We start from the raw sequence: 27,135 nt of genomic DNA, 5'->3' as shown, positions 1-27,135 counted from the left end.
TTTCTCAGCAGTCTCATATTGGTCTCCAGTCTTTGATCAAGGGTTTAATTTCTAACCCAGCTCTCAGATCCATCATCATCAATTTCCTGATATTCATCCCCAAGGGGTGATCAGGTTACTATGACAGCACTACATAATTAAGTTTACGTTATTATTTATCTTCTATCAACAATTTTCCTCCAAATCAATCTATTACTCATGAACACTCCAATATTATCATATCTAACATATTGTGCTTCTAAGGCACTTCTGACAGAATCAATCCACCTAGACCTTGGTCTTCCTCTGAGTCTCTTTCCTACCATCTTGGCATCAAACGTCTGTTTTGCTAACCGTTCCTCACCTATTCTATTTAAGTGGCCATACCACCTTAGATTAGTTCTGATTCCATGGATAATTATGCTGCAACAGCACCATTTGCTATCATTTGATCCTTGCACAAATTGGTTCCAGTTCTGATTGCTAATAATCTCAAATTCCATTCTGATATCTTCATTTTTAATATGATTCTGCCATTGATGCCATCTGTTCACTCCCCTAATTTTTCTCAGAACCCTCATATCTGTGGTCTCTAGTCTTTGATCAAGTGCTTTATTTCTAACCCAACTCTCAGATCCATAACTTAAAACTGGTTTAAACACTGTCTTGTATACTGCTAGTTTGGTGTTTTGGCTAATTTCTCTGTTATTCCATATAAATTTATTCAGCTGACTACCCACTATTCCAGCTTTGCTTATTCTGTTGCCTATTTCTAGATTTTAACCAGCCATCTTCATTGAAAGCTCCCTGAATAGCTGAAATATTTTACTTGTTCTATAGATTCTCCATTGAGAATACAGCTGAAGTTTTCTATATTCCTGCCTATTTTCCTAGCTTTGATCTTTGTATATTGCTGATTTTCATGCCAAATTTGTTAGACCTGTTATGCAAATTAATTAGAGAATTCTGGAGACTTGAACTGGGTATGTTTAGGAGCACAACATCATCTGCATAAAGCAAAGCTAAGTTTGACATCTCCAATCATAATATCAGACTTGATGCCACTTTTTTTTCATAATGTGATCCATAAGTTAAAATTGATTTGAACACAGCTCGTTTAGTACTTTGACTAATTTCTCTCTTATTCTATATAAATTTATTAATTTGACTTCCCACCATACCAGCTTTGTTAATTTGCTTATCTAGCATTAAACACTTTCTAGAAATAATTCTTATAGAAATGGAAATATGTATCTCCCTGTTCCACTTAAAATTCTCATGTAATATAGCACAGCGGGGAAGCTGAAATTCTGCAGAATTTCTGTTAAGATGCATAATTTTTGGGGGACTTTTTTTGTTGTTTTTGTTTTTTTATATAAAAACAGTATACAATACTGTTATTATAAATTTTGTATGCATTTTTTATTTTATTTTAGAGCGACTGAGACATAGCTTTCCAAATTTGGCCAAAGGATATGGCCCAGAGATTTCCAAAGGCAAATACTTAAGGGATTCCAAACCTCAAAGCCATATGCGCTTTCAAATGGGAACAAAATCTCACAATGTAGAATCAAAGTTGCATTATCCTTCAAAGGTATTTTTTTTTTTTTAATTTCTTTTCTCGTTTTCTCAATATCCATAAAATATAAATAAATAAATAAAAGTTATATATTTATGCCTTCAGTGCCTATTCTAGAAAAATAATTCATGCATTAAAATGAGGCACTGGCATTCTTAAGTCTTTAGAATAGTCTTGGCAGAATGCACATTTCATGAAGTGCCGAAAGCATTCCACTATATGTCGGCCCAATTAGTAGATCTCTGTCATCAATAACTCATTGCATTGGTGCTCCTTTGGGTTAAAATCTAGTGATTGGCATGCGAATGAAGCATGATGAAGACTCCTTTGTCTCCTGAAACTACTTCAAATGATTTAAATGAGGGCATGAGAAGAGATACACCTGGTTGGCAACAGTATTTACGTGTGCTGTGGTATTCAAAGTTTATGCCACCAATATTAGACAAACGCGTCAAACAAATACTTCCTTACACCAGCCTATATTGTTGTCGTGTAGTCTGATGGATCTATTGATTGCCTGCTGCAACCAAACTTGGCTCTGCTGTTAGCATGGTATAATTGGAATTGGGATTTGCTTAGCTAGGTGTTTTTTAATTCTTCAGATGTCTAGTATTTGTGCTCACATCCATTGGTTTTTAGCTGACAGAAATAGAAATTTCACAAGATATGCTGAATTCATTTGTAATAGGGGGGGGGGTCTATTATGTTGTGCATTTATTCCACAAGATTCAGTATCCATTTCACAGATTAAGGTATTTTAATTACTATCAACTGCAACAGAAGTGTTTATAATCCTGTCTAGCTGTGCCAAAATTTAATTCTTTCTCCTATCTCTCCCAGAAATGTTATGAAAAAGAAGGCCTTATCCTTGTCTAAACAGTGTTTACCCCAGGACTGTTTATTCGGTATGTCAATAGATGCTCATTTGAAACCTAGAATTAAGTTTCAAATGAGCAGGTCAAAACTGTATAACTGAGAGGAGACCTCCACATAGCCTTTAAAGGAATGCAAAGAACTGACCAGGGCTTCTGACCTAATATCCAATCCTCACCTTCTCATGGTGCACCATCTACCTGGATACTGAACGGACGAGGATGGGCTGGCAATTTGGGATTTAGCCTACCAAATTGTATTCTTATTGGCTTAAACCAAAATACAAAATGATGATCCAACATTACAAAATTTCATGCCTAATGGGGTATCACCCTGGTAAACAAGGCCCCCGTTGTTTTTGCCAGGGAACCAGATCAAAAGGCGAAAAGTCAGCTACTGGAATAAATCTGAAAACACACACCAACTCAACATCACCAGAGTTAAAGATTGGTACTATCAACATAAGAAGCCTGAATGGCAAAGAAATGGAGCTAACTGAGGAATTAGATAAGTACCAGATTGACATAATAGGGGTGACTGAAACAAAACAAAACAAAAAACTGGTGAGATCTTTCTGAGCAATAAATACAAAATATTATATTCAGGCAATGACAATCAAGGAAAAGATGGAGTAGCCATAGTATTCAACTAAATATGAGGCTAATCTTCTTGAATGGCAGGCAGTCCCAAGTAGAGTGATGTAGGCAAATATGAGAATGGGGAACTGGACAACGAGACTTATTTGTGCCTATGATCCCACAGTAGGTTCTACTAAGTTAGAAGAGGGGGAATTTTTTCAGGCTTTAGAGAAAGCAACTGACACAATGGAAAAGGAAAACTTGGTCCTTGTTGGGGGATCTAAATAGCAGAGTAGGAAATGATTGTCAGACATACAAAAATATTTTGGGAGAATTTGGAGAGAAAAGAGCAAAGCTAATAATAATGGCAAATACTCTGTTGGATTTCTGCTCAGGACATGGACTGGTTATTACTAACACCATGCTCCAACATAAAAATGTGCACAAATTCACATGGAGAGAAGAGGCAAGGAATAAAAAAAGTCTCATTGACTATGTTATTGTTGATAGTGATGTTTTCTCCTTGGTTCAGGACACCAGAGTGTACAGAGGATTTGAAATTAGAAGTGATACTATTTAGTCTTGAGCAGGATAAAATTGAATTTCATATTGAAAAGAATAACATGTAAGAAAGTTTTAAAGCAAATAAAAGTTGAGCAGCTCTCAGATGTGAACTGTAAACTAAAATACATAAAGATTATTGAAGAAAAAATGAAAGAGTTTGAGAACAGGAACCAAATCTTGGAGATTCAGTGGCAAGCCTTGAAGAAAACCTTGACTGGTTCAGCTAGAGAGAGGCATGTGGTGAAGTTGTCTGCAAGGAGAGAAAAATTAGAATTCCATGGTGGACACGAGAAGTTAAAGAGACAGTGAAGGAAAAGAAGAAAGCATATCAAAAGTTCCTGGCAAATAAGTCAGCTTGTGCTCTTAGGGAATACTGAGACAAATGTAAGAAAGCGAAACACTGTGTAAAACTAGCTAAACAAAAGTCGTGGGAGGACTTTGGCAGGAACATAGAAAATAAATATCAAGAAGGTGGCAAATATTCTGGCGATTGTTGAAGAAGCTTAAAAATGGAGGAAAGGGTGCTGTAAAAGGAGTTAGAGATTATAAAGGTGACATGAAAACGGGAGAAAAAGATATCCTTGAAGTATGGGGTAATTACTTTGAAAAATTGCTAAATGAAACAAGCAGTGGTAGCACAGTGGTAAAAAATACTCAACAGGCATACAGTCAGGAATACATATCCATACTTGAAGTAGAAAAAGCTATCAAAGGCTTGAAATGTGGAAAGGCAGCAGGAGATGATATTTGACCAGAAGTGCTGAAGTATGGTGGTATAAAAGTCTTACAGTGGCTTAACTGCATAGTTCAGAAGTCCTGGACAGAGGGACGAATTCCCGATGATTGGAGTAGAGCTCTCATAGTACCCGTATATAAAAAGGGAAATAAAACTGAATGTAAGAATTAGAGGTATATCCCTACTGGTGTTCCTGGTAAGATTTATGCAAGTATACTTGAGAAACGGTTGAGAAGAATTGTGGAAGAAAAGCTTTGTGAAGAACGAGCTGGATTCAGGCCAAATAGAGGCTGTCAGGATCAGATTTTCACTTTGCAACAAAAAGTTTGAGAAATCATGGGAATATAACAAAGATCTGTATTTAAGTTTTGTAGATCTGGAAAAGGCCTATGACAAGATGGCAAGAGAGAAGCTATTCAAAACCCTATAGTTGTGTGGTGTCATTGGGCATTATATCAAGCAATACTTAGTCTTTATTTGAGTTGTAAGTCAGCTGTTAGAATTGAAGGAAGTACAAGAAAATTGTTTACTATTAAATCTGATGTCAGACAAGGATGTAAATTCTCCCCTCTGTTATTCATTATCTATATGGATCACATTATGAAGAAAAGTGGTATTAAACCTGATATCAAAATTGGAGATGTTAATGTCAGCTCTTTGCTTTATGTGGACAATGTTATACTTCTAAATAAATCCGCTACAAGTCTGCAAGATTCTCTGACTAAATTGAATAACTGTTGTAATAGATATAGTATGACGGTCAGCAATGAAAAGACAAAGACAATGAAAATAGGCAGAATCATTGAAAATTTCAACTGCGTTGTGAATGGAGAACCTGTTGAACAAGTAAAACATTTCAGCTACTTAGGAACGATTTTTAATGAAGATGGTAAATTAAATATGGAAATAGACAACATATTCAACAAAGCTGATATGGTAGGATGTCAATTGAATAAATTCATGTGGAATAAGAGAGAAATTAGTCGTAACACTAAATTAGTTGTATACAAGACAATGTTCAAACCAGTTTTAACTTATGGATCTGAGAACTGGGTCAGAAGTGAAACACTTGACCAAAGACTAGAGACCGCATTTATGAGAGTCTTGAGAAAGATTATAGGCATGAACAGATGGCATCAATGGCAATATATTGTATTAAAAAGGAGGATATTAGGAAAGAACTTGACATTGTCAGTATCCAGGAATGTTTTATCAGAGCTAATCTCAGGTGGTATGGTCACTTAAACAGAATGGGCGAGGAAAGATTAGCAAAACAAGTGTTCTCTGCTAGGTTGTCAGGAAAATGACTCAGAGAGAAGACCAAGATATAGGTGGATTGATACAGTACAAAGTGCCTTAGACGATAGAAATATAAGATCTGATAATGTTAGAGTCTTGACAAGTAACAGACTGATTTGGAGGAAAATCGTAGATAGGAAGTTAGTAATGATGTAAATTTTTCATGTAGTACTATCACATCCTGTACATCCCCCCCCCCCCTTGTGGGTACATGGCAGGAATTTGATGATGATGAGCACCTAAATAAAATTAGATTGAACTTTTACTGTTTTATTATTAAAATTGTATATTACCATCTAAGTACTTATCTTTACCCTGAAGAGTGAACAGGATGCTATGATAGAACTGCACAGTTAGGTTTATATTGTTACTAACCTCCCATCAACAAATTTCTTACATATTAGTCTGTTATTTGCCAGGACTCCAGTGTTGTCAGATCTCATATTTCTCTCTTCTAGAGCATTTTTTTCTGCATCAATCCATCTAAACCCAGATTGTTCTTTTCTATGTTTCCCTTCCACAGTTTTCACTTATGAAAACATGTCTCTGTTTATCAATTCTTAGGGACGGCGATTACCATTTTCTTAAATTATGATTGTAGAATAATAAATCCAGAACACAGTTTTTTGAAAGTCATTGTGTTGTTTTCTTTATTCATTCAGGTATAAAAGTTCTCATTATATTTATTAACAATAAAGTAATGCATTCATATAAGTTATCGACTTCACTAATAACACACAAAACTAATATCCATATTTCCATTCCTCATTTTATAAAAGTAATTTTTTCCATTTACATTTTTTTTAAATTGAAAGCTATTAAGACTGAAGAAGTAGTACAAGTGATGATATAATTGTAAAAAAAAAAAAAAAATAGTGATGCAACAAGTATTATAGTAATCCAAGAAATAATAGAATATTGTACAAAGAATACTACAAATATAATACAAATAATGTAATCAAAGACCATAGCCATGCTGGTTAGTAGAAAAATATATAAATATAGGCAATGAATAAAAAATAGCAAAGATTTTATGATAATAGAGCTACCCGTGTTCCAACCTGAGGCTAAAATTAAGTTCAGACTAATTTCATTTTTTTTATTTTTGAAATTGATGATGAAAAAGACACACCTGGATATGTGTATTTTGAAGAAAGTAATGGCACTTCATTTGTCTCTTGACTTATTGAGTTGATGAAAATGATGAGGATGAAGAACAGATATGGTAGCATTGAAATATATAGATGTTTGATTTTGGCTACTATATAGATATATAGTAGCCAAAATCAAACATGAATAGAACCAGTAATGAAGAAAATCAGTTAAATAGTCTATGTAAAGTTGAAAACTAAAAAGTTTGAGTACTAAAAATGTATAGAACGAAAAGGAATAAAGAAACTTGCAGTATGTACAAAACCAGCAGCATGATGTTGTATTAGCCATTTTGTGAGATCTTCATCAGATTTTAGAAGAAAGCTATGATCTTGCCCTGTGGTTCAAGAAATTACATATTAAAAGAAGTCTGATTGGTTTGAAAGTAATGCAGAGTAATTTGTCTTATTTAATTACCTTTGAGTTGGTTCTTATCATTAGAAATTTAGAGAAATGTGATTTTGTTTTCTTGGAAATCAATAAGCATAACCATTTGGATTTCAGGGGATGTACTTTAATTGCATTGCAGACAATGATATTTCAGTACTGAGACTTTTGTTGATATCATTAGTGTATTTTTTAATGGTGGAATGTCAATAGTCTGCTATAGGAATATTGCAGTCTTGTTAATGTTCATTTAAATGTGACTTTAAAAAACAAAAAGTGGTTCCAATATATGCAGGTATTTCATCTGGATTGACAGTTAAGCTTGTGTATTACATTATAACATAGTACAATTCTGTCTGAGCTATTATGGTTTAATCTTTTAGAGAGTGGAGATTGAACTGCCCACTCAGTCTCCAAAAGTTAGATAGGGCTTAAAAATGGCCTCGTCTACTCCCTGTACAGGAATAAAAGGTGTCAGCTGATTTTTTAAAAAAAAAGAGTCTGTATAGCTCAGTGGATGTAGCGGTTGCATACCACAGCGCTTGACCCCACGAAGGAAGACTTCTTGGTTTCGAATCTAGTCGGTGACTAGAGGAAATTTTTCTAAGCCTATTTTCGACCGGTTCCCGAGTTAGTCAATCTCTGGCACGGCCAAGCGGGGTTTTTCGTCCTGTAAACTCAAGAAAATTGACCATCGAACCCACACTATTTCAGACATTAAATATATTGTGTTAGGGTTAGGTACCACGAGATGGCGGCACTTGTTGAGCCGTCTCTCTTCGCTGCATGCTGCTTAATTAGTGATAGCCTTGGGCCAGCCATATCTGATTGGGTACCATTGGAGATTGAATTGCCCACTCAGTCTCCAAACGTTAGATATGGCTTAAAAATGACCTCGTCTACTCCCTATACAGGAATAAAAGGCATTAGCTGATTTTTTTTTTTTTTTTTTTTTTTTTTTTTATTGAGTTTTATAGCTTGTTGCTGGTGTTTGTGATGACAGTTTTGTAATTAGAATTACAAAATTTGGTGGCTTTGTAGATGTTTTGGATATATAAGAGTTATAAAACAGATAGGAATTAGATAAGTTTTGGAAGAAGACACATGATTTTAAGCTGAGTAAATTGCATTATTTATTACTTATTTAGGAATATTGACAAGAACAGATGTCTTTTAGACATGTGATTTCTTGGTTTAAAACTGTGATTGAAGATATTTTTGTAAGCATTGATGAATTGTGTTAATATGATCGATCGTTTGATGCATTTATGGTGATAGGAGGAGGGATGCAAGTAATTTCCAGTGTTGATGGTTTTAAGTTATACCTTGGTACTCATAATTAATTTAATGGAATGAATATTGCACTGTGAAGTAAATAAATAAGAGGTTTAATTATTTTGATATTTCTTCTCTGTCACAGAGACATCTTCAGGAATACAACATTAAAATTGTAATAATAACACACAATAATAATTGGAAGAGATTAGACTATTTTAAGGCTAAAGTCCTATGAGGGGTGCCCTCTATGGGTGCTGCTGGCTAGCCTTAGCTGTTGGATGAGAGGCTTAAGAATCAAAGTTTCCCAAATCTTTAAAAGTTAAACACAACCATGTTTATTTAGATTAGACTGGCTTTTTAAATCTGCTTCAGATTCTAACAGAAAAAAAAAAAAAAAAAAAAAACGTGTTTCAAATTTTAGTATCATGAGCAGATTTAAAAAACAATCTGATCTAAATAAATGTGATTATGAAAACTTTAATTCTTAGGCCACCTAGCCAACAACACCCATAGAGGGGTGTCCCCTCATAAGACTTTAGTCTTAAAATAGTCTAATTTCTTCACATTTATTATTCTGTGTGTTGTTATATATTGTATTCCTGAATTTTTTTTTTTAACTGATTACTACTACACTCTTTATCTCATCCTCATTTACTGCATTTAGATGTTCGGAGGATTTATTTGTCTTCTGGAGGTGATTCACATACTTTGGCCTCTCTGTAGGATCAAATTACAACTCGGAGAGCAATGCCGTCACTACAGTGGCCTCTGGGAATGCATTTTTGCTGCTTTTTTAATGCCAATTATATTTGCTGGCCTGGTTGGCCAATTGGCATATCCACTGTCCAACCAACAGGTTGCAAGGACAAATCCCGCCAGGCATAGATGTTTGGGATTATTTTTAGGTTAGTTGTGAATCTCATTGCCTGGTGCAAGACCACCATCTCACTTATTGAATGCCCTGAAATGGCTTGAAAATTTTCCATTTGGTCTCTAGAGCAGGGTTTCTAGACTATGTAAAAAAATATTTAAAAAATTACAAACAAATAAAAAATAGAAAAAAAAAATCCTTAGCCTACCTATAGTACGAATATACTATAGGGTTTACAAATAAGCATCCTTATTTGTCCAATTAAGATTAAGACTGATGTAGGGCTTCACATGATTCAAAAAATACACAATTAGATTTGAACTTACTATAGTATAACATCTTGGTATGATTCCACTTCATTCATTTTGTATGATGATTCAACGGCCGTGAGCCCCTTTTATGGGGAGGTATGGAACCACCTCAATCCCCCTATTTTTATCCAGGCTCGGGACCGGCATATCTGACAATTCAGACCTATGGCTGGAGGATTGTCTTAAGTATTCCTGACTGTATCCGTGTGTGTGTTCACGGGGCCAGTTTGCCTGCTTGCTGGATAAAAAAAACCCAGATAAACTGGGGAGAAAACCCTGCTGTCCAAGACTGGCTAACTTGGCTTTGGCTGAGGAAGATCCTTAAGCTCCTCATGTCATTGATGGGAATTGAACCTATTACACTCCTTCCCTAGGCATATGGTTGTGAAGCGCATAGCCACTAGAATCATGTCTAGTGGCTATGCGCTTCCAGTGAACTCTATATGTCTCTAGTTGATGACATGAGAAGCAAGGCCTGAACTTTCATATTCCAAAAATCTAATATAATCTTGATGTTATTAGATTCCTATCACAGCAGAATGGGTAGTCTGTCCAAAATAGCAAAGATAACAAGAACAGGATATTTGATAAACACAGGACAAGGATAGAGGTGATGAAGTATCTTTGATAGGCATTCAGAAAGATGACAACTTCCAGGCTGGTGTTGGATCGTACTTCCTTGTTTTTTGATCTGCCATCTTGTTTTAACTCTGTTCTTAAACAAGTAATAAGTTGCTGGTTGATTACTAAATTAAATATAGAGAAATTTATATTTTTAGACTGCGCCACTCTATATCTAGACTAGTCTAATGAAATGTAGTGAAACCAACCATCAACTAATTTGATATCAATATTATTTCTTTAGTAGGCTGAGTTTATCTCTTATGTTTGAAGCTCCTGCTAGGTCCGATAATTTCAAAACGGTGCAGTAAAGGAGATTCAGGCAAACACAAATTTAAAATCATCAAAACAAAAATTTTAATTCTGGATTACATATTATACATATAAATTCAATTCTGAGAAAAAGATAATATAAATGTCTTAGCTTAACTGGTCACAACATCTTACAGATTCAGTCTATGGGCATTCTGCTATCAGACTTATAGCTTTCACAATATTAAAATAACTTTTAATAGAGTTCAATATCACAAAATCTCTTAGTAAAAAATTTTACTATTATCACACAGTCAGTAAAGTCTCAATACATTAATGGTGGCAACAACTGCTTCATGAGTATACACTTTCATACTTCATACTCCGGTTGATTTCAGCAAAAAACGTTATGGTTAATGTGAGGAATAACAGGACTAATTACACATATATCTCTGCATTGAAGTAACATAAAATTGGACAGTTCTTACCGGATAAACCCTTTGCTCAGCAATTTCACTATGGATACACTTTATAACTATATTTACTTAGCACAGTATGGCAACACTATTTAGAATCAATCTTCTCAATGATAACTGAACTATTAATGGTCGCACTTCACGTGTATAGACGTACTTGGATAAAGGAAAATGCTCATTCCTTCTTTAACACTGTTCGACCAATTTCATTTCTCTGTTAAAGTTCCATGAAACTAATGGAATACGTAGTAATTCTTTAACTTCTAGAATTATTCTCAGTTGCCTATTACTTTCCCGGTCCTCAAATAGTCCAATTACAGCACCAAAGTTCTAGACACAGCAATCCTTTACATTCACTTTGCTGCCCTTAGTATTCTCCTCGTCTCTATCTGTGCTATACTCGATGCTCTCATGTCCCAGAATGGTCAGTCCTGAAAAGGAGAAGAGGCCCGGTTTTCTCCGCTCTCAGCTTATATACCTCCCTTCCTTTTCCCCAAAAAAATTGTTTCTCACGCTCTCTTATGTCAATTCCTTCTCTGCAGTTGAATACCATATCTCGCGATCCATGCACGCGCTAGCTATTTCTAGCCCGTCCCCATAGTAACAAACAAAATAAAATAAAAACAGAAATATTGCATAACATTATACCTTTACATACTGGTAGCGATAAATAAAAATCAAAATATTATAGTTCGCATAAGGCATATTTAACATATATACAATTCCTCATAATATTAAATTAGGAATAATCAAAATAGACAGAATAATATTTCAATACAAGGTCCTATCATTGCTAACACATATTTTAGATTAATTAATAAACTTTAATAAATAAACTCAAGGCAATTACATGAATAATAATTTACAATCATGGGATTAATATCAAATAATTTTTTACAAGTATAGACTTTGGTATGGTGGATTAAGTTGGATTCTGTAAGGAATATTAATAATTTAAATTTCTCCTTAATCAGAATCCAACACTGGTTAAGGTGGTATACAAATTATATCTGTGAAAGATCCTTACTGTTTGTTCAGATATTCCTTTAAGGTAGGGTATGCAGATCCTTTTAACATGAGATTGCAATTTGAGAGAGGGACGATAATTATCAAATATTTTCTGTATCGTTGTATTCATTAAGCAACAGGGTAAGTTTTATTTTATTTTATTCTTGTAATAGAAGAGAATGCAGAAGAATAAATTGTACATGCTTGGTGCACAAGGCTTTTGATAATATCTGTTTTTTGTGAAGGATGATGATATAAAAATACATGGATATCTGCCTGTAAAGGATGGCTTCCTGTAAAGAGAAAATTCAATATTACCAACAGAATTATGGTGTGTTAAAGTATCCATAAAGGGAGACTGTTGTTGATTCATGCTCAATAGTGAACTTGATGCTTGTATATAAGAAGTTAATTTTATCTAGAAATTAAGTTCTAGTTCTCTTTCATAGTGAGACTAGATTACAAAGATATCGTCTACAAAACATAGCCAAATATGAAGTTGAGGAAAAATGGTGTTAGAAATCTGATCCTCTGAATGCTCCATAAGTATATCCATTATTATATCATAAATTAAATCATCACAGCACATATTTAACATCAGTTTGTTGAGATGTAAGCTATTTTTCTTATCATAGGATTTATCCATCCGAATGAGTATAATACCGAGATTCGTGAAACAATGCATAATTAATAAGAGAATATTGATTATAGTTGTTTGATCCATACTTCACTGGTACATACATACATCTTCAAGGCTCACCTTTCCTAATTAGGTTGTGGGGGCAGAAGTTGCAAGAGGAACTTCCAATGGTTACGAACCTCCGCCGCCAAACTCAGGTGTTCTGGTGGAACTCCCAAACGTGTTCACCCAAGGTTTTGGATATAATCTATCCAGCGAGTTCTTGGCTTGGCAAAGAGGGCCTGCTGGGGGGCGCCTTTCTTGTGGCATTCTGACCAGGTGCCTGTACCAACGTAACTGCGATCTCTCAACGAGAAGCAACGGTTGAGTATTGAGGGTTTCCTTCGTGTCCACTTTCTTTCAGTCATTACCCAACTCTCATGACCATAGATGAGGATGGGGACATAGACTGTGTAATATTTTATCTTTGTTTGTTGTTTTATATTAGTTATTTTTTCTATTTTTCTGTATCCTTTCCATTCATAATCTTTTTCTTACAATTCACTCGTGGTCCCTTTACTTATACTACCTTCAGTGATTCAGTACTTCTTATACCTGAGGACCATGGATATTTATATTAATTTCTGACTGCGCCTCCATGTCCCAAGATTGGTACAAGAAATTATGAAAACTTCCGGCAAACTATGATTTAATCAAAAATTCATAATCTCAAAAATCCTAACAGTTGTGGCATCTCTCTCTCTCTCTCTAGTTTGATTCTAGTGATTACCCGCTTATAGGCTCGGTTTATTTCAGATCAATGCATTGCGATGAAATAAGATCAGTCCACAAATTTTTGTAAAAATTCAAAGGACTTATTTAATGAATGCTAAGTAAGAAATATACAATACAAAAGGTACAGGGGAACTATCCTCTGTTAAATCTCAAATCAATCAAATTCATGCAGTTTATCTAAATACCTCTTATAACAAACATTGTTCTGACTATTCCGTTAATTGATAAAACTTTTCTAAGCTAATATCTCACACGTCAAATCTTCTGGTATCACAACAATAACAAGATACAAATAGTAAATATCCTGATTGATTAAAATACATGTCAATCCTTTCCAGTCACTCAGTTAACTTATGTTACTTAATTTATCACATGAATTTTAGTACCTTAGTTTAAACTTCATCTATATTATCAGAACATAGACATTAATTTATCCATTATATCAAAACACAGACTTAACTATTTACAAGTTACAGATCACTCTTAAAATCCATGTAATTCTTCAGGAATTAGCTATACTCCACTCTACACATAACTATTAATTTCTGTGACAAGGAGCGCATTAGTTATTCTCTGGCTATCCTATAAAATCTCAACAGTCAGTTATTATATCTTTCTTACAGCACACGTAAGTTATAACAAATGATAATCACACTCACGTGAAATGTTCTTCTATTGATCATCGGCTATTTCTATCAGTCACGGTGCCTGATGTTCCTATTTTTCGCTCCGGGCTTTAGGATCCTTAACCTCGAAGTTCACAGAGTACCAGCGGCTTCGTCGGGTCAGCAAGTATGGTGCGAGGGACAACTTTCCGGTGTGGAAAACTCAGGTGAGATTTCGATTGTTGGCTTTTCACAGACTATAGGAGCAGAATCGCATCTGGACATTTCGTTCTTCCTCTTTGTTCACCTCGGGACATCCTTGCTTTTAGACTTGAACGGCTTTATGGCAGATTGACCTCTGGATTCCTTCCATCAGATTCCCTCCACTTCTGGGCAGCAACTCCTCCTGGTTCACTCACTAGGTGACTATCTCTCTCTGGGTGTCGATTCTTATCACTCCCCAATTCCTCACTTATATCTCCTTCATATTCCATGCTTTGGGTTCAGTTTTGGATCCCCCCCTTACAATATCACGTGATTGGTGGTTTCTTGAACTTTTGCCGTTATCTCCTTTCATGTTACTAATCTGATAGTGGATTCTGGAACTTTCGCCACTATCCTCTCTTATGTTCTTAATCCCATTCTGTCAGCTTGCGGAACTCCTGTTTGATTTCACTTGTTCCTTTCTGCTCTGACCTTGAAGGCCACCTGCGACTGACTATGCAAACGGGAATCAAACGGCTTCCTGACTGCACCGTGTTGCCATTGGCATTTTCAGTTTTACATGCTTTGTTTTTGTAAGGAGTAAACTAATTCCTGTTGGGTTGTACATATTCTATAAACAACACTAAGAGATAATACAATAAACATATTTACACGTTCTCTAGGTTTGACCTTCAGTAAAAGGTCGATGCACTAGGCGGACGAAAATTTCTGCTGCATCGAACTTTTACAACTGTATTGAAGACAGCCAGCTTTGCCTTCTGGCTTAACTCCTGCTTAAATACTACCAAACGGCCAAGCTCCCACAATATTACGCTTGCTGAGCCAATCCGAGTATCTAGCGCTATGTCCCACTTTCCATCACTCATGAATATGGACCCAAGGGATTTAAACTTCTCCACCTGCCTCAGTGGGACTCCACTCACATGTAGAGTGCACTTGGATGGTTGTCTTGAGACCACATATGTTTCAGTTTTGGCCACACTGATCTTCATTCCAGCTTCTGCACAAACAGCTACAAACCTATCCAGGGTCCACTGGAGGTCATCTGTGGAAGAGCTATGCAGAACTAGGTCATCTGCAAAAAGCAGATGTTCAATGCTACATCTTCCAATTCTGACACACTCACTGCCTCAGCTGTGCCTATCAATCCAGTCCACAAATATTATGAAAAGGCGGGGTGACAGAACACACCCTTGGTGGAGGCCAACAGAGACTGTGAAAGGTTCAGACTTTGCGCTGTTTACCCTGACACAAACATCTACAAACCTATTCAGGGTCTGCTGGAGGTCATCTATGGAAGCTAAGCAGAACTAGGTCATCTGCAAAAAGCAGATGACCTAGTTCTGCTTTTTGCAGATTCATTCCAGGCCAACAGAGACTGTGAAAGGTTCAGACTTTGCGCTGTTTACCCTGACACAAACAGCTACAAACCTATTTCAGGGTCTGCTGGAGGTCATCTATGGAAGCTAAGCAGAACTAGGTCATCTGCAAAAAGCAGACGTTCAATGCTACATCTTCCAATTCTGACACACTCACTGCCTCGTGAGTAACAGAACACACCCTTAGCGGAGGCCATCAGAGGCTGTGAAAGGTTCAGACTTTGTGCTGTTTTCCCTCAAACAGCAACAAACCTATCCAGGATCCACTGGAGGTCATCTGCAAAAAGCAGACGTTCAATGCTACATCTTCCAATTCTGACACACTCACTACCTTGACTGTGCCTATCAATCCAGTCCATAAATATTATGGAAAGGAGGGGTGACAGAACACACACCCTTGGCGGAGGCCAACAGAGACTGTGAAAGGTTCAGACTTTGTGCTGTTTACCCTGACACAAAACTCCGGGCATTCATACAGGGACTTGATGGCAGCTAATAGTTGGCCATCCACTCCATTCTCCTGTACTACTTGCCAAAGCTTATCCCGAGGAACCCGGTCATATGCCTTCTCCAAGTCCACAAAACATGTGTAGACTTTCTTGGCATATTCCCAAGATTTCTCGAAGACTTGCCTTAAAGTGAAGATTTGGTCAGTTGTGCTTCCCAGGACAAAAGCCACATTGTTTTCTTCCTGTAACTTTGACTCAACCATGCTCCTGCACCTTCTTTCCAAGCACCTAGCATATACTTTCCCAGGCAGGCTGAGCAGAGAGATGCCACAATAGTTGCTGCAATCTCTCTGGTCTCCCTTCTTTAAGACTGGTATTACTATTATGCCTGTCTGCCATTGCTTGGATATCCTTAAATCGAGACAGCCAAAGAACGCTGTCTCGATTTAAGGATATCCAAGCATTTCGGACCAAATTTCATCATCACCACCAGCCTTGCCCGAGTTTAGTGATTTTATTGCTAAATGGACCTCTTCTGCTGTGAGACTAGTCATCGCCTCGATCTGCACATCTTGGATGTCCACAACTGCTGGGCGACCTGGGTTAAGAAGGCTCTCAAAGTATTCCCTCCATCTGTGGAGGATATCCTTTTTTGTTTGCATTTGCATAGGATGAGTCTAACCTTTCTTCAAAGGATTCTGCTTTGCTGTCTTTACTGCCTCAGCAGCATCTTTTCGTGCCTCAATGTACTGGAAACGCATCTCAGGTGACCTGACCCTAAGCCATGTTCGGGTCATTTTTGAACCTCTTGGTTACACTAAGGTGTCCTTTTCTCACTGTCCATTGCCATGCCAAGCCACTTTCTGCCACAGCATGAGAGTGCAGAGGCAGTGGTAGCAGTTCTGAACAGCTCCCACTCCTCCTCAACATCTGCAGTATGCCTGGGAATCTCTTTGAACCTGGAGGAAATGTCATCTGCAAAATTCTTCCTCACAGCCTCATTTTCCAATGCCTCCAATTTCACGCAGTATAGCTGCTTAGACCTACCAACATTGATGGCAGCATCTGGTTTCTGAAGCCGTAGAGTGCAGACAATAAGGTGGAGGTCAGTTGACAGTTCTGTCCCTCTCTTCACACGAACATCCTGCACTGAGGAAAATAGGTCTGCTGAGACTATAAATAAGTCAATCAAAGACCTTTGTCTAAGTGTATCCCTGTACCAGGTATACTTATGGACTTCTCCGTGGTGGAAGAAGGTATTCATTATGGACAAGCTGTTAGTACAGCAGAAGTCCGATAATTTCAACCCATTTGCATTAAGGTCAGGGTCTCCGTTCCTCCCAAACACACACCCCTCCACGTCTGGTCATCTTTTCCAACATGTGCATTGAAGTCTCCCATTAGCAGGACTGATTCCATGTCTGCCACCCTGTCAAAAGCAGCATCCACTTCCTCTAGGAAGGCAGAGTATTCTGACTCCAGATTAGGTGCATAGGCTTGCACCACAACCAAGTCATGGTTTTTCATCTGGAGTCTTAACACACACACACATACCCATCACATACCTCCCCCAATGAGATCCACCCAGCAACACAGTCTGACAGCCAGGGGCTTGTGAGTATCCCCACACCCACCTGAGCAGACATTGTTGGGCTCACACCAGAGTAGTAGAGTTTCCACCCATCCCCCATCCAGGTCAACAGTTACAGAGCCTCTCCTCTTGGTCGAAGAAAATCCAACTAAATCTTGTTGGTAGCGCTTGGCTTCCTTGACCAGTTCTTTCTCCTTCCCTGTCAGAGAGAAAATGTTCCAGTTGCCTAAAGCCATAGTCTGGTGCCGTTGTCATTGCCATTTCCGTCCTTTTGCAGAACCATTTCTTTGTGCTTCCCCTAAACACCTCCCCAAACAGGTAGCAGGCCCATTGATGGAGTTTCCTCTAAGGGAGATTGTAACATATTTTTCAAATGGGTCCCTCTGCCTAAAACCCGAACACATCCCTTGGTAACTGTGTGATGGACGATGCAGTATGACCATTGTTTGATGACCTGACCATGTTATAGTGTTTGGTGATGCCCTGTTAGCACTACCATGTTTGCATAAGACAAAATAACACAGCAAAATAGGAAAGATTCACCCATAGCCCTTGGTAACCCGTGCGATGGACGATGCGGTATGACCATTGTTTGATGACCTGACCTTGTTATAATGTTTGGTACTACCCTGTTTGCATAAGACAAAATAACACAGCAAAATAGGAAAGATTCACCCCTAGCCCTCGAATAGTCTAATAGCACTCAGGGGAAGGAGCAAGAAGAAAGAAAGAAGGAAGGGGAGGGACCAGTCTACAGATAATATAGCAGATGTATATTACATGAAGTAAGACATGGTCCAGCATCAGGTACCTCGGGTTTGCCATGCCCATACTCACTAAAATGAGCCCTGAGATAATTATGCAGATATACTTCACTAGTATATATCTGCATAATTTCTGAGAATAGCAACATTAACTTAAAATTTGACCTTAATATTTACATGCCATAGGTTTGTTTTTAGATAAGTTTTAAGTGGTATCAAAAAAAAAATATTTTGCAGAGGTTATGTTTTACCAGGTTTTACAAGTGCTCTCTCATATTCATATGAGCCAGCTTGCTTCAATTGTTTGCAGTTAGATAACACATTCAGTTATTCATTTCTTTGATTGTGTTCATTGAGGTCATCCAGTATCTTTATCCTTATGGATCATCTTTGTAGTGTCATCCTTTATGAACAGTTTACTCTCTCTTCTCCACATTGTACTTGCTCACTTTTATACCTGATAAAGCAGTTGCTTATTAAGATTGCTCAAGTGATCACTTACATAAATAGGCAGCAGTTTTAGTTGTTCATCATACTGCTTTTTTGTAATTTTTTTTTTTTTTTTTTTTTTTTTTTTTTTTTTAGTCTCCATCTCTTTTCTAAATTACTTAGGGAATTGAACAACATAGATCCGAATATAAATTAAATTATACTTTGATAAATATTTCCGATATTTCGGCAACGTCACGTTGCCATTTTCAAAAGGAATTTACAAAAAGGCACGTGCACGCAGGCACTACAACACAGTAACTGAGAATGAAGATATGAAGCTATCATTCTTCTAGAAATCCTGATGGTGCCCACTAGCGGGCTAAGTAGATGTTCTTGGCCGTTGGGCTGAAAGTCTGCTGATGTATGCCTCCCAAATTTGGGGCAGTCACATACAACCAAATTTGTTGAGGTTTGGGGAGTTTCTTACGGCTGAGGCTGATTCCATAAATAGTCTTTCGAATTTGTATTTGCTACAGTGTATTACTGTAGCTTTCTTCCACCGTATTTTGTGGTGTGTATCCAGAGTATGGTCTGCAAGACCAGAATGGCTGTACTTGTGAAACTGGATGTAGGTGATATGAAGGTATGCAAGAATTATAGAACTATTAGTTTGATATCTCATGCAAGCAAAATTTTATTAAAGATCATGCTAAATAGGATTGAGGCCAAAGTTGAGGCAGAGATGCCCAAGGAACAAGCAGGTTTTAGGAAAGATAAGAGCACCAGAGATCAGATCCTTTGCCTTAGACAGATCATAGCAAAATATAAAGAATTCAGATTCCCTCTGGTGATGTGTTTCTTCGACTACTCTAAAGCTTTTGACTGTGTTGAGTATGTAAAACTGTGGTAAGTAATGAAAAGAATGGGTTTTCCTCAACACACTATCAGTGTGTTGGTTGATAGCCAACTTGAATAAGGAGCAAGAAGCCATGGTAAGAACAGGTGTTGGATTGACTGCCTGGCTTCAAGTTGAAAAAGGAGTTACGCAAGGTTGTTTACTTTCTCCTCACTTGTTTAGTATATATGCGGAGGACATCATGCGTGAAGCATTGGATGAGCTCAGGACAGGAATTAGGATAGGAGGTAGATTGATCAGTAATCTGAGGTATGCTGATGATACAGTACTCCTTTGTAATGACATGGAAGAACTAGGACTAATTCTTGACAAAGTTAACAAGATCAGTAATAACAGAGGACCTCAACTCAATCCTAGGAAGACAAAGATTAATGTTCTCAAAGGAAACACAAACAGAGAAGCTCTTGAGAAACAAGTGTACCTTAATGGAGAAAGAATTGAGGAAGTCAGTAAGTTTGAATACCTGGGAATAATGTACTCAATTATTAATGTGAAGAATTGCTGTTCAGAAGATGTCAGAAAAAGGTTAGGAATGACTAAAACAACAGTCAGATACCTGTCTAAAATCTGAAGGATGGAAACAAAGTTGAGGATTTTGAATGCAGTTGTTTTTCCAAAAGCGACTTATGGATGCGAGACTTCGAATTAAGATAAGAAACGGATATCTGCTTTTGAGTTGTGGTGTTACAGAAGGCTGTTGAGGATATCATATACTGAAAGGCGTACAAATGAATGGGTGTTAGAAAAGATCAGTAGAACTTTAAGGCTCCTTAAGGATATTGACAGAAGAAAGTTAAAATATTTTGGACACATAGAAAGGATGGAAGGGGGGGCTTCTCAGAACAGTAATAGAAGGTAAAGTTCCTGGAAAAGGAGGCAGGGGTAGACCATCAATGAGATGGATGAACAGCATGTTCCCTTTATTTTAGAGCTGTAACCTTTAATGGCTTTTAGATCTTTTTTTACTGTAGTATACTTTCATTGTGCTCCTTTCTTATTTCTCTTTTTTTTTTTTTTAATTCAGATGATCATTAGCTGTTTGTAGTACCTAACAACATTTGGGTACTACAAACAGCTAGTAGATTGCAGTTTATTCATTGCAGACAATGTACATTTATCAGAACAGAGTCAAAATGAAATCATCATATTTACTTGATACTTTTTATCATCTACAATGCTTTAAGTTTCAGATGTGATAAAATAAGTACACTACACCATTTTTTTCTTAATTTGGGAACTAAATTTTGTTTTCCGTCATTGTGTTGTTGATATTTAGGTATAGGTAGGCTTCGTGTTTTTGCTAATTTTCTGCTGATAATGAAGCAAAAAGCATTGCTGCTTCATTTTCTTTGTAATACATTAATAGAATATTATTCTGACAGGGCAGTTTAAAAATATAATGGGCATAATTAATCTGGTAATAAAAATGTGTCTGTAGACGTTAGGTAAACATAAACTAGTTATGTTTAAATGAATTTAGACATTTTTATAATGTGGAGTCTCTGTTAGACTCCATAACAGTTGTAATTAACATTAGCCTCTCACAATTACATGCAGTCTTCTCTGGGCTGTTTGTTGAAAATTCTCAGTGCACTTGTGATTCTGTTATGTATGAACACTCTAGTAGAGCAGCAGTTTTATGTTTGCATGTCATATCTGTTCTATTATCATGTCGATTTGTGTATGTACATGCATGCACACACAACTATGTATGTGCAGATGATCAACATGAAAAGTAGCCAAAAGGTCTCCTGTGTCTACCTTTTAGCTATTTATATAGTCTGGGAATATAGAGGTGGCATTGTCTTTTATGAAGTGCTAACATTTATAAGCCTGTGCCCCATGGTTACGGCACTGATTTAAGTAAAGCATGCATGTAAGTAGTTGTAAAAACTGATGTTGGCCGTTATTGCTGCAGTTTGTATTATTGCATGCTATAGCTGGTTATTGCATGTAAATTTGGAGAACAGACTCCCAAAGCTAGATCAATGTATATTCCATGTTATTATAAGTGGATCTGTTTGTTAGTAACTTTTTGGATTTATTTAATACTTCCTTACTAAAATTATTTCTGCTTAAAATTTTGGTTTTCTTTCTGCATAATTCTGTACATGGTGCATTAAAATCACAAAGTTAGCAGATCTGGCTTGCTTATTCTCCTGTCTGATAATGGCATTAACCGCTCTCTATTTTGGTCTTCCTCTCAGTATATTCTCTCTCATTTTACTTATCATTCATCTCTCATTCTGTTTAAGTGACCATACCATCTTACATAAATGCTGATATTGATATTTGATACTTGAATTGATTGATTTATTGATACTCAAAGTTCTTTTATAAAGCCTCATTTTTAATCTAGTTTTGCTATTCATATACATCCATTCACTATAGAAATCTCAAATTGCTGTTTTCTTTCTTGTTTATATAAATATTTTTTATAACTGATTTCCAGCTATTAATTTGTCACTTTACTAAAAACGATGCATAAATACTTAAAATGCATAATGTATGCTATAGTTTCGCTATTGAAAATGCAGTTCAGTTTGTTTATCAGCATATATCTTTTCACAGTTTTAGTCTTTTTATTGGTGATTTTCTCACCAAATTTATCATAGCAATTATTTATTTTTGCGAAACACTCTTAAACTTGTAATGGATTTGTCAACGATCAAATACAGGACCCTGGGGGGGGGGGTGGGGGGGGGGGGGGGTGGGGGGGGGGGGGGGTGGGGGGGGGGGGGGGTGGGGGGGGGGGGGGGTGGGGGGGGGGGGGGGTGGGGGGGGGGGGGGGTGGGGGGGGGGGGGGGTGGGGGGGGGGGGGGGTGGGGGGGGGGGGGGGTGGGGGGGGGGGGGGGTGGGGGGGGGGGGGGGTGGGGGGGGGGGGGGGTGGGGGGGGGGGGGGGTGGGGGGGGGGGGGGGTGGGGGGGGGGGGGGGTGGGGGGGGGGGGGGGTGGGGGGGGGGGGGGGTGGGGGGGGGGGGGGGTGGGGGGGGGGGGGGGTGGGGGGGGGGGGGGGTGGGGGGGGGGGGGGGTGGGGGGGGGGGGGGGTGGGGGGGGGGGGGGGTGGGGGGGGGGGGGGGTGGGGGGGGGGGGGGGTGGGGGGGGGGGGGGGTGGGGGGGGGGGGGGGTGGGGGGGGGGGGGGGTGGGGGGGGGGGGGGGTGGGGGGGGGGGGGGGTGGGGGGGAGGAGCGGATACTGACTCAGAAGCCAGTTAGACATTTGCCTGCATTTCTTTGCGGAGGTGTTGCATGTAAGACCTCTTTGGCTCTTAAGTGAATAATCTGGATTCTGTATACAAAACAATTATGTTTAGAACACAAAATTATTTTCATATTTTAAAACAATTATAAAGTTTTAAATAAACTATGTTATTTGCATTGGTCAGTAGGAGGGGGAACACATGCAGAGTATATTTCAAGGATACAAATGTGAACTATACTTACTTTCCAGTGGTGAACTAACAAACACAGGGGAGTCTTGGTTTTCAGTATCTGATAATGAAGATCCAGAACATCTTCGACTAGACAAACTGCTTGCTATACAATAAAAAAAAATTCATTCAAATAAATTAAAAAGTTATTAATTTTTATGGCTATTTTTGCCTATTTTGGTTTAGGAGTAATTTTCCAGAAATAATATCTATAAATTAAAAAAGATTTTATTTCATTTAAAATATTATACTTTGCATATCATCAAAATGCACTATTAGAACTCATTTACAGTATATTTAGTGAGTACTGATCTATACTTTTACACAAAAATATGCAGAAATGTGGTTCAAAGGATTATCCACTAAATATGTGGATGCTGACAGACAAACAGCAACGGTGATCTGTAACATAACACTAAACTGACTATGATTTACAAAAACTATTTCTGCAAAAGTTTTGGTAAAGTCTTATAGCCATAGTCAGGACAAGATAACTGTTATTTAGATGGAATAATAACAATCAAAGTAGAATAGAACATCTGAAAAACTTATAAAACAGTGTTTATGGAGGAACTTTTATTATTTTTTTGTGTGCTGTTGAAATCTTATCAGCATTTTGCTATCTACTGACATCTTGATGTTTTCATATGGCAAGCATACTTTTAGTACAACAAGCAATATGACCATGACACTGGATCACCTCCTGCAATGGATACATTATCCCTTGCAAGAGGTGATAATATGATATGGAATGGGTTATTTGGCAACACATTTAGTGAATAATCTCTTAACTTACATTTTTACAGAAAAATATGCAGAAATGTAGGTTAAAGGATTACCCATGAAACACGTGCTGCCTTATGACAACTTCTTCTTATGATATGGAATGTTAATTCAAAACAAATTTATATTCAATCCCTGCCCCCCGAAGGGGGGATCTGCATATATATATATATATATATATAAAAAATATATATATATACAGTCAAATGTGTTTGTACAAATTAATTCTTTGTAGAAAGTTAAAAACATCATGCAATCTGCCTGAGTCTGCTAGCATCTATCTGAGTTTATGTGGCTTGGCTAGATAAGCAAAAATTTCATTCTTCTCTCTGAATGAAATTTCAGAGAGAAGAATGAAATTCTCTCTCTTTGTCATATTCTGGTGGAGTGCCAGCACATCTGGCACTCCACCAGAATATGACAAACAGTAAGACATGTATTGCATTTTTCACACATGGGAGGTTATCAGCCCTCAGTAAATAAGAATGTGTAAAATTACCATGACCTATGCAGAGCATAGCAAGAACAACTTCATCTCTTCTGTTAATACGTTGACTAGAATGCCAATGCTTAATTTCAGGCTTAATCATATAATTTGTTGGTCAATGCTTCCTACCATGATGACTGACATTAAGCAACTGAACAATTACATTTCACTTATAAACTGTCTGTAGTCCATATATGGTACTGTCAAACAGTACATAGAGAAAGTATGAGCTGATTTAGCAGTTGCAGCCTCATTTTCCTTAATTCAAATGTGGTTGGGAATTCAGCACAACTGAACATCAAAATTAAGGATTTCATTTTGTACAAAACAGGTGTAACACCTCATACAGCACTGGATGTGGGTTATATATAGAAGAGAAAATAGCCTGTAAAGAGCTAAATGAGAATCTGTATAAATCTATAAAAATTATACACTTTGAATATCAGTTTTCATTTATATGCACAAGTGCAAGCTGAATAGCATGCAACTCTATTGTATAATTGCTGCAATCAGGCAGGATCTGGTTGGAGATAATAATGTCAGGAAGCACAGCCAACAGAGATATCAGTTCTTGAACCATCAGTATAGATGAGCAAGAAATCAGAGTGGACTGCACTGAGTGCATTAAACAATTGCAGGTAGGCAGATGATGGAGTATGAGACTTCTATAGCTGACAAAATGAGGTTGCAGGATGGAGTGCAAACCTACCATGGAGGGATGCTGTCATGTTTAGTGTAGGCAATGTTGTCAACATTCATTCATACCAACAGCTTACCAACAATATTCATATCACAGTCTCTTTAACATGCATACCAAAAGGACATATATTGAGCTTCCCAATGCAGAGAAAAGAGACTAGTCCATGTAGGATGATCTGAGAGAGACTTTATCTTCAGGGTATAATTAAGAGACAACTGTTTCTGTCTGAGTGATAGAGCCGGTTCATTTGCTTCAACATGAAGATTTTGAGTGGGTGATGTGCGAAAGGCATTAGTAGCTATCCATATACGCTGATGATGGATGGAATCCAACAATTGCAGGTTACCCTGTAGTGCAGAACCATAGCCTCGAGACCAATAATCCAGCTTTGAACATATAAGTGCAAAATAAAGATCAATCAGCACCCTAGTCATTAGAAGATATAGTGCAAAGGAGGCTCAATGCTCTCTTGCACTTTTCTCTTGATTGACGAATGTGTGCTAGATATGTAAGTTTTCTGTCAAAGATGAGATTCCCAAGAACTTGGCTTCTGTAGCTACGTCTATGTATGCTTCTGTCGAAAACGCACTCTTCATCTAAATCCTGAATTAAGAATGTGACAAACTGTTATTAATAGAGTAATTTAATAATAAGGTGTGACACCTTTTGGTAACTTGTATAGGTAAATGTGACCTCTGCATTGCTTCAACCTTTATCACCTCTGGGTCTGGATCCCACTGAAGAGACCTCAATAAAGGGCGAAACCCAGTCTGGATAGTGACCCTTCCCATAATGCATAGCATTATACATGTCTGCAAGGATATGTGCTTTGTATTATGGGATACTAAGGCAAGTGATGTGAAGTTTGTACACCATTGCCACGAGTTGCCTCAGTCCTGAAAATACTTCAGGCGCAAACTTTGTTTGCTTACACTTGGATAAAGAATTAAACTAAATATATAATTTAGAGAGAAGATTGTTGTTTTCTAAATACCAGAGAAGTCTGGCTTTAACCATTTTCTCTGGTATCTCACAAAGACAGCTGGTCAGAGCAATAGGTCAATAATTATTTGCTAGTGTTGGATTCTTTCCTGGTTTTGGGATAGCAATGACAAATGACTTATGCCAAGAATCTGGAAACCCTTATTCTGTTGTATATTAAGAGAAGGAGAGCTATAGAAGATGATGGTAGATGTTTTATCATTTCATAATGAATGTCTTCTCATCCTACTGCACTAGGGTGAGATAGTAGAAGAGCTCTTTTAGTTACTCCTTAACAAATGGCTGATAGTATGGCTCAAGCATACTGCTCGAAAAATTTAGCCTTTGTTTCTCTTGCTGCTCTTTCAGTATTAAAAATTCAAGAGGATATGAAGCTGTTGTTGAGATTCTGGCGAAATTTTCTCCCAAAGTGTCTACAATAGCTTTGGGATCAGCAATAACACTTCCATTATGGTCTAAGGTAGACAAATGGTGTGTTCTATATATGCCTTTCATTTACCGGATTTTATCCCATATAATTTTTTGGAGTGGTCATTTGATGAATTGATGTGGTAAATTGGATCCATAATTGTTTTTGACTCTGACATATCACATATCGTGCTTCGGTCTGAATACACTTAAAAGCTATTAAGTTCGATATGGTGGGGTATCTATGAAATATACCCCATGCTCTATGTTGATCTTTTTTTTTTTTTTTTTAGCTGTATGGCATTTTGGGCTCCATCAAGGCTATGGATAGAGTGGAAATCGAGATGATGTTTTTGGGATAGAGGCTGTTGCTGCCTGGACAATGCACTCTGTTATATACTTTACTGCTTCATTGATAGGTGTTTGACCGATTGTATCAGCATTAAATTTTGCAAGATGAGAAAAATTGGTCCATTTTCCATATGGGCATCAGTGTGGGTGAACACCGTTCCTATGAAGTAATTGTGCAAAGAACAAGAAAGTGATCACTTCCATATATGTTCTCTTTAATGTCCCATGTGGGCAGA

At 37.5% G+C, this 27,135-nt stretch overlaps 2 protein-coding genes across 2 annotated transcripts in view; one reads left to right on the top strand and one right to left on the bottom strand.

Annotated features, from left to right (window-relative positions):
* Positions 1-8,205, top strand: part of LOC150105777 (uncharacterized) — a 29,551-nt gene extending 21,346 nt beyond the window's left edge. The window contains exons 3-4 of the mRNA XM_090394555.1: positions 1,416-1,573; positions 8,125-8,205. Coding sequence (XP_090250681.1) covers positions 1,416-1,573; positions 8,125-8,205 — 239 coding nt within the window. The remainder of the gene's footprint in view (positions 1-1,415; positions 1,574-8,124) is intronic.
* Positions 8,206-8,744: 539 nt separating this feature from the next.
* LOC150105776 (SLAIN motif-containing protein-like) overlaps positions 8,745-27,135 on the bottom strand; it is a 161,392-nt gene continuing 143,001 nt past the window's right edge. Inside the window, exons 6-7 of the mRNA XM_090394554.1 lie at positions 23,182-23,274; positions 8,745-8,800 (exon numbers count right to left, since the gene is read on the bottom strand). Of these exons, the coding sequence (XP_090250680.1) occupies positions 8,745-8,800; positions 23,182-23,274 (149 nt within the window). The remainder of the gene's footprint in view (positions 8,801-23,181; positions 23,275-27,135) is intronic.

The sequence above is a fragment of the Typopeltis vanoorti genome, chromosome 6 (genome assembly GCF_054136105.1).
Source record: "Typopeltis vanoorti isolate ZY-2024b chromosome 6, IOZ_Tvanoo_1.0, whole genome shotgun sequence".
Classification (NCBI taxonomy): Eukaryota; Metazoa; Arthropoda; class Arachnida; order Uropygi; family Thelyphonidae; genus Typopeltis; species Typopeltis vanoorti.
The sequence above is the reverse complement of the archived record's forward strand: the minus strand, read 5'-3'. Positions and strand labels throughout refer to the sequence as shown.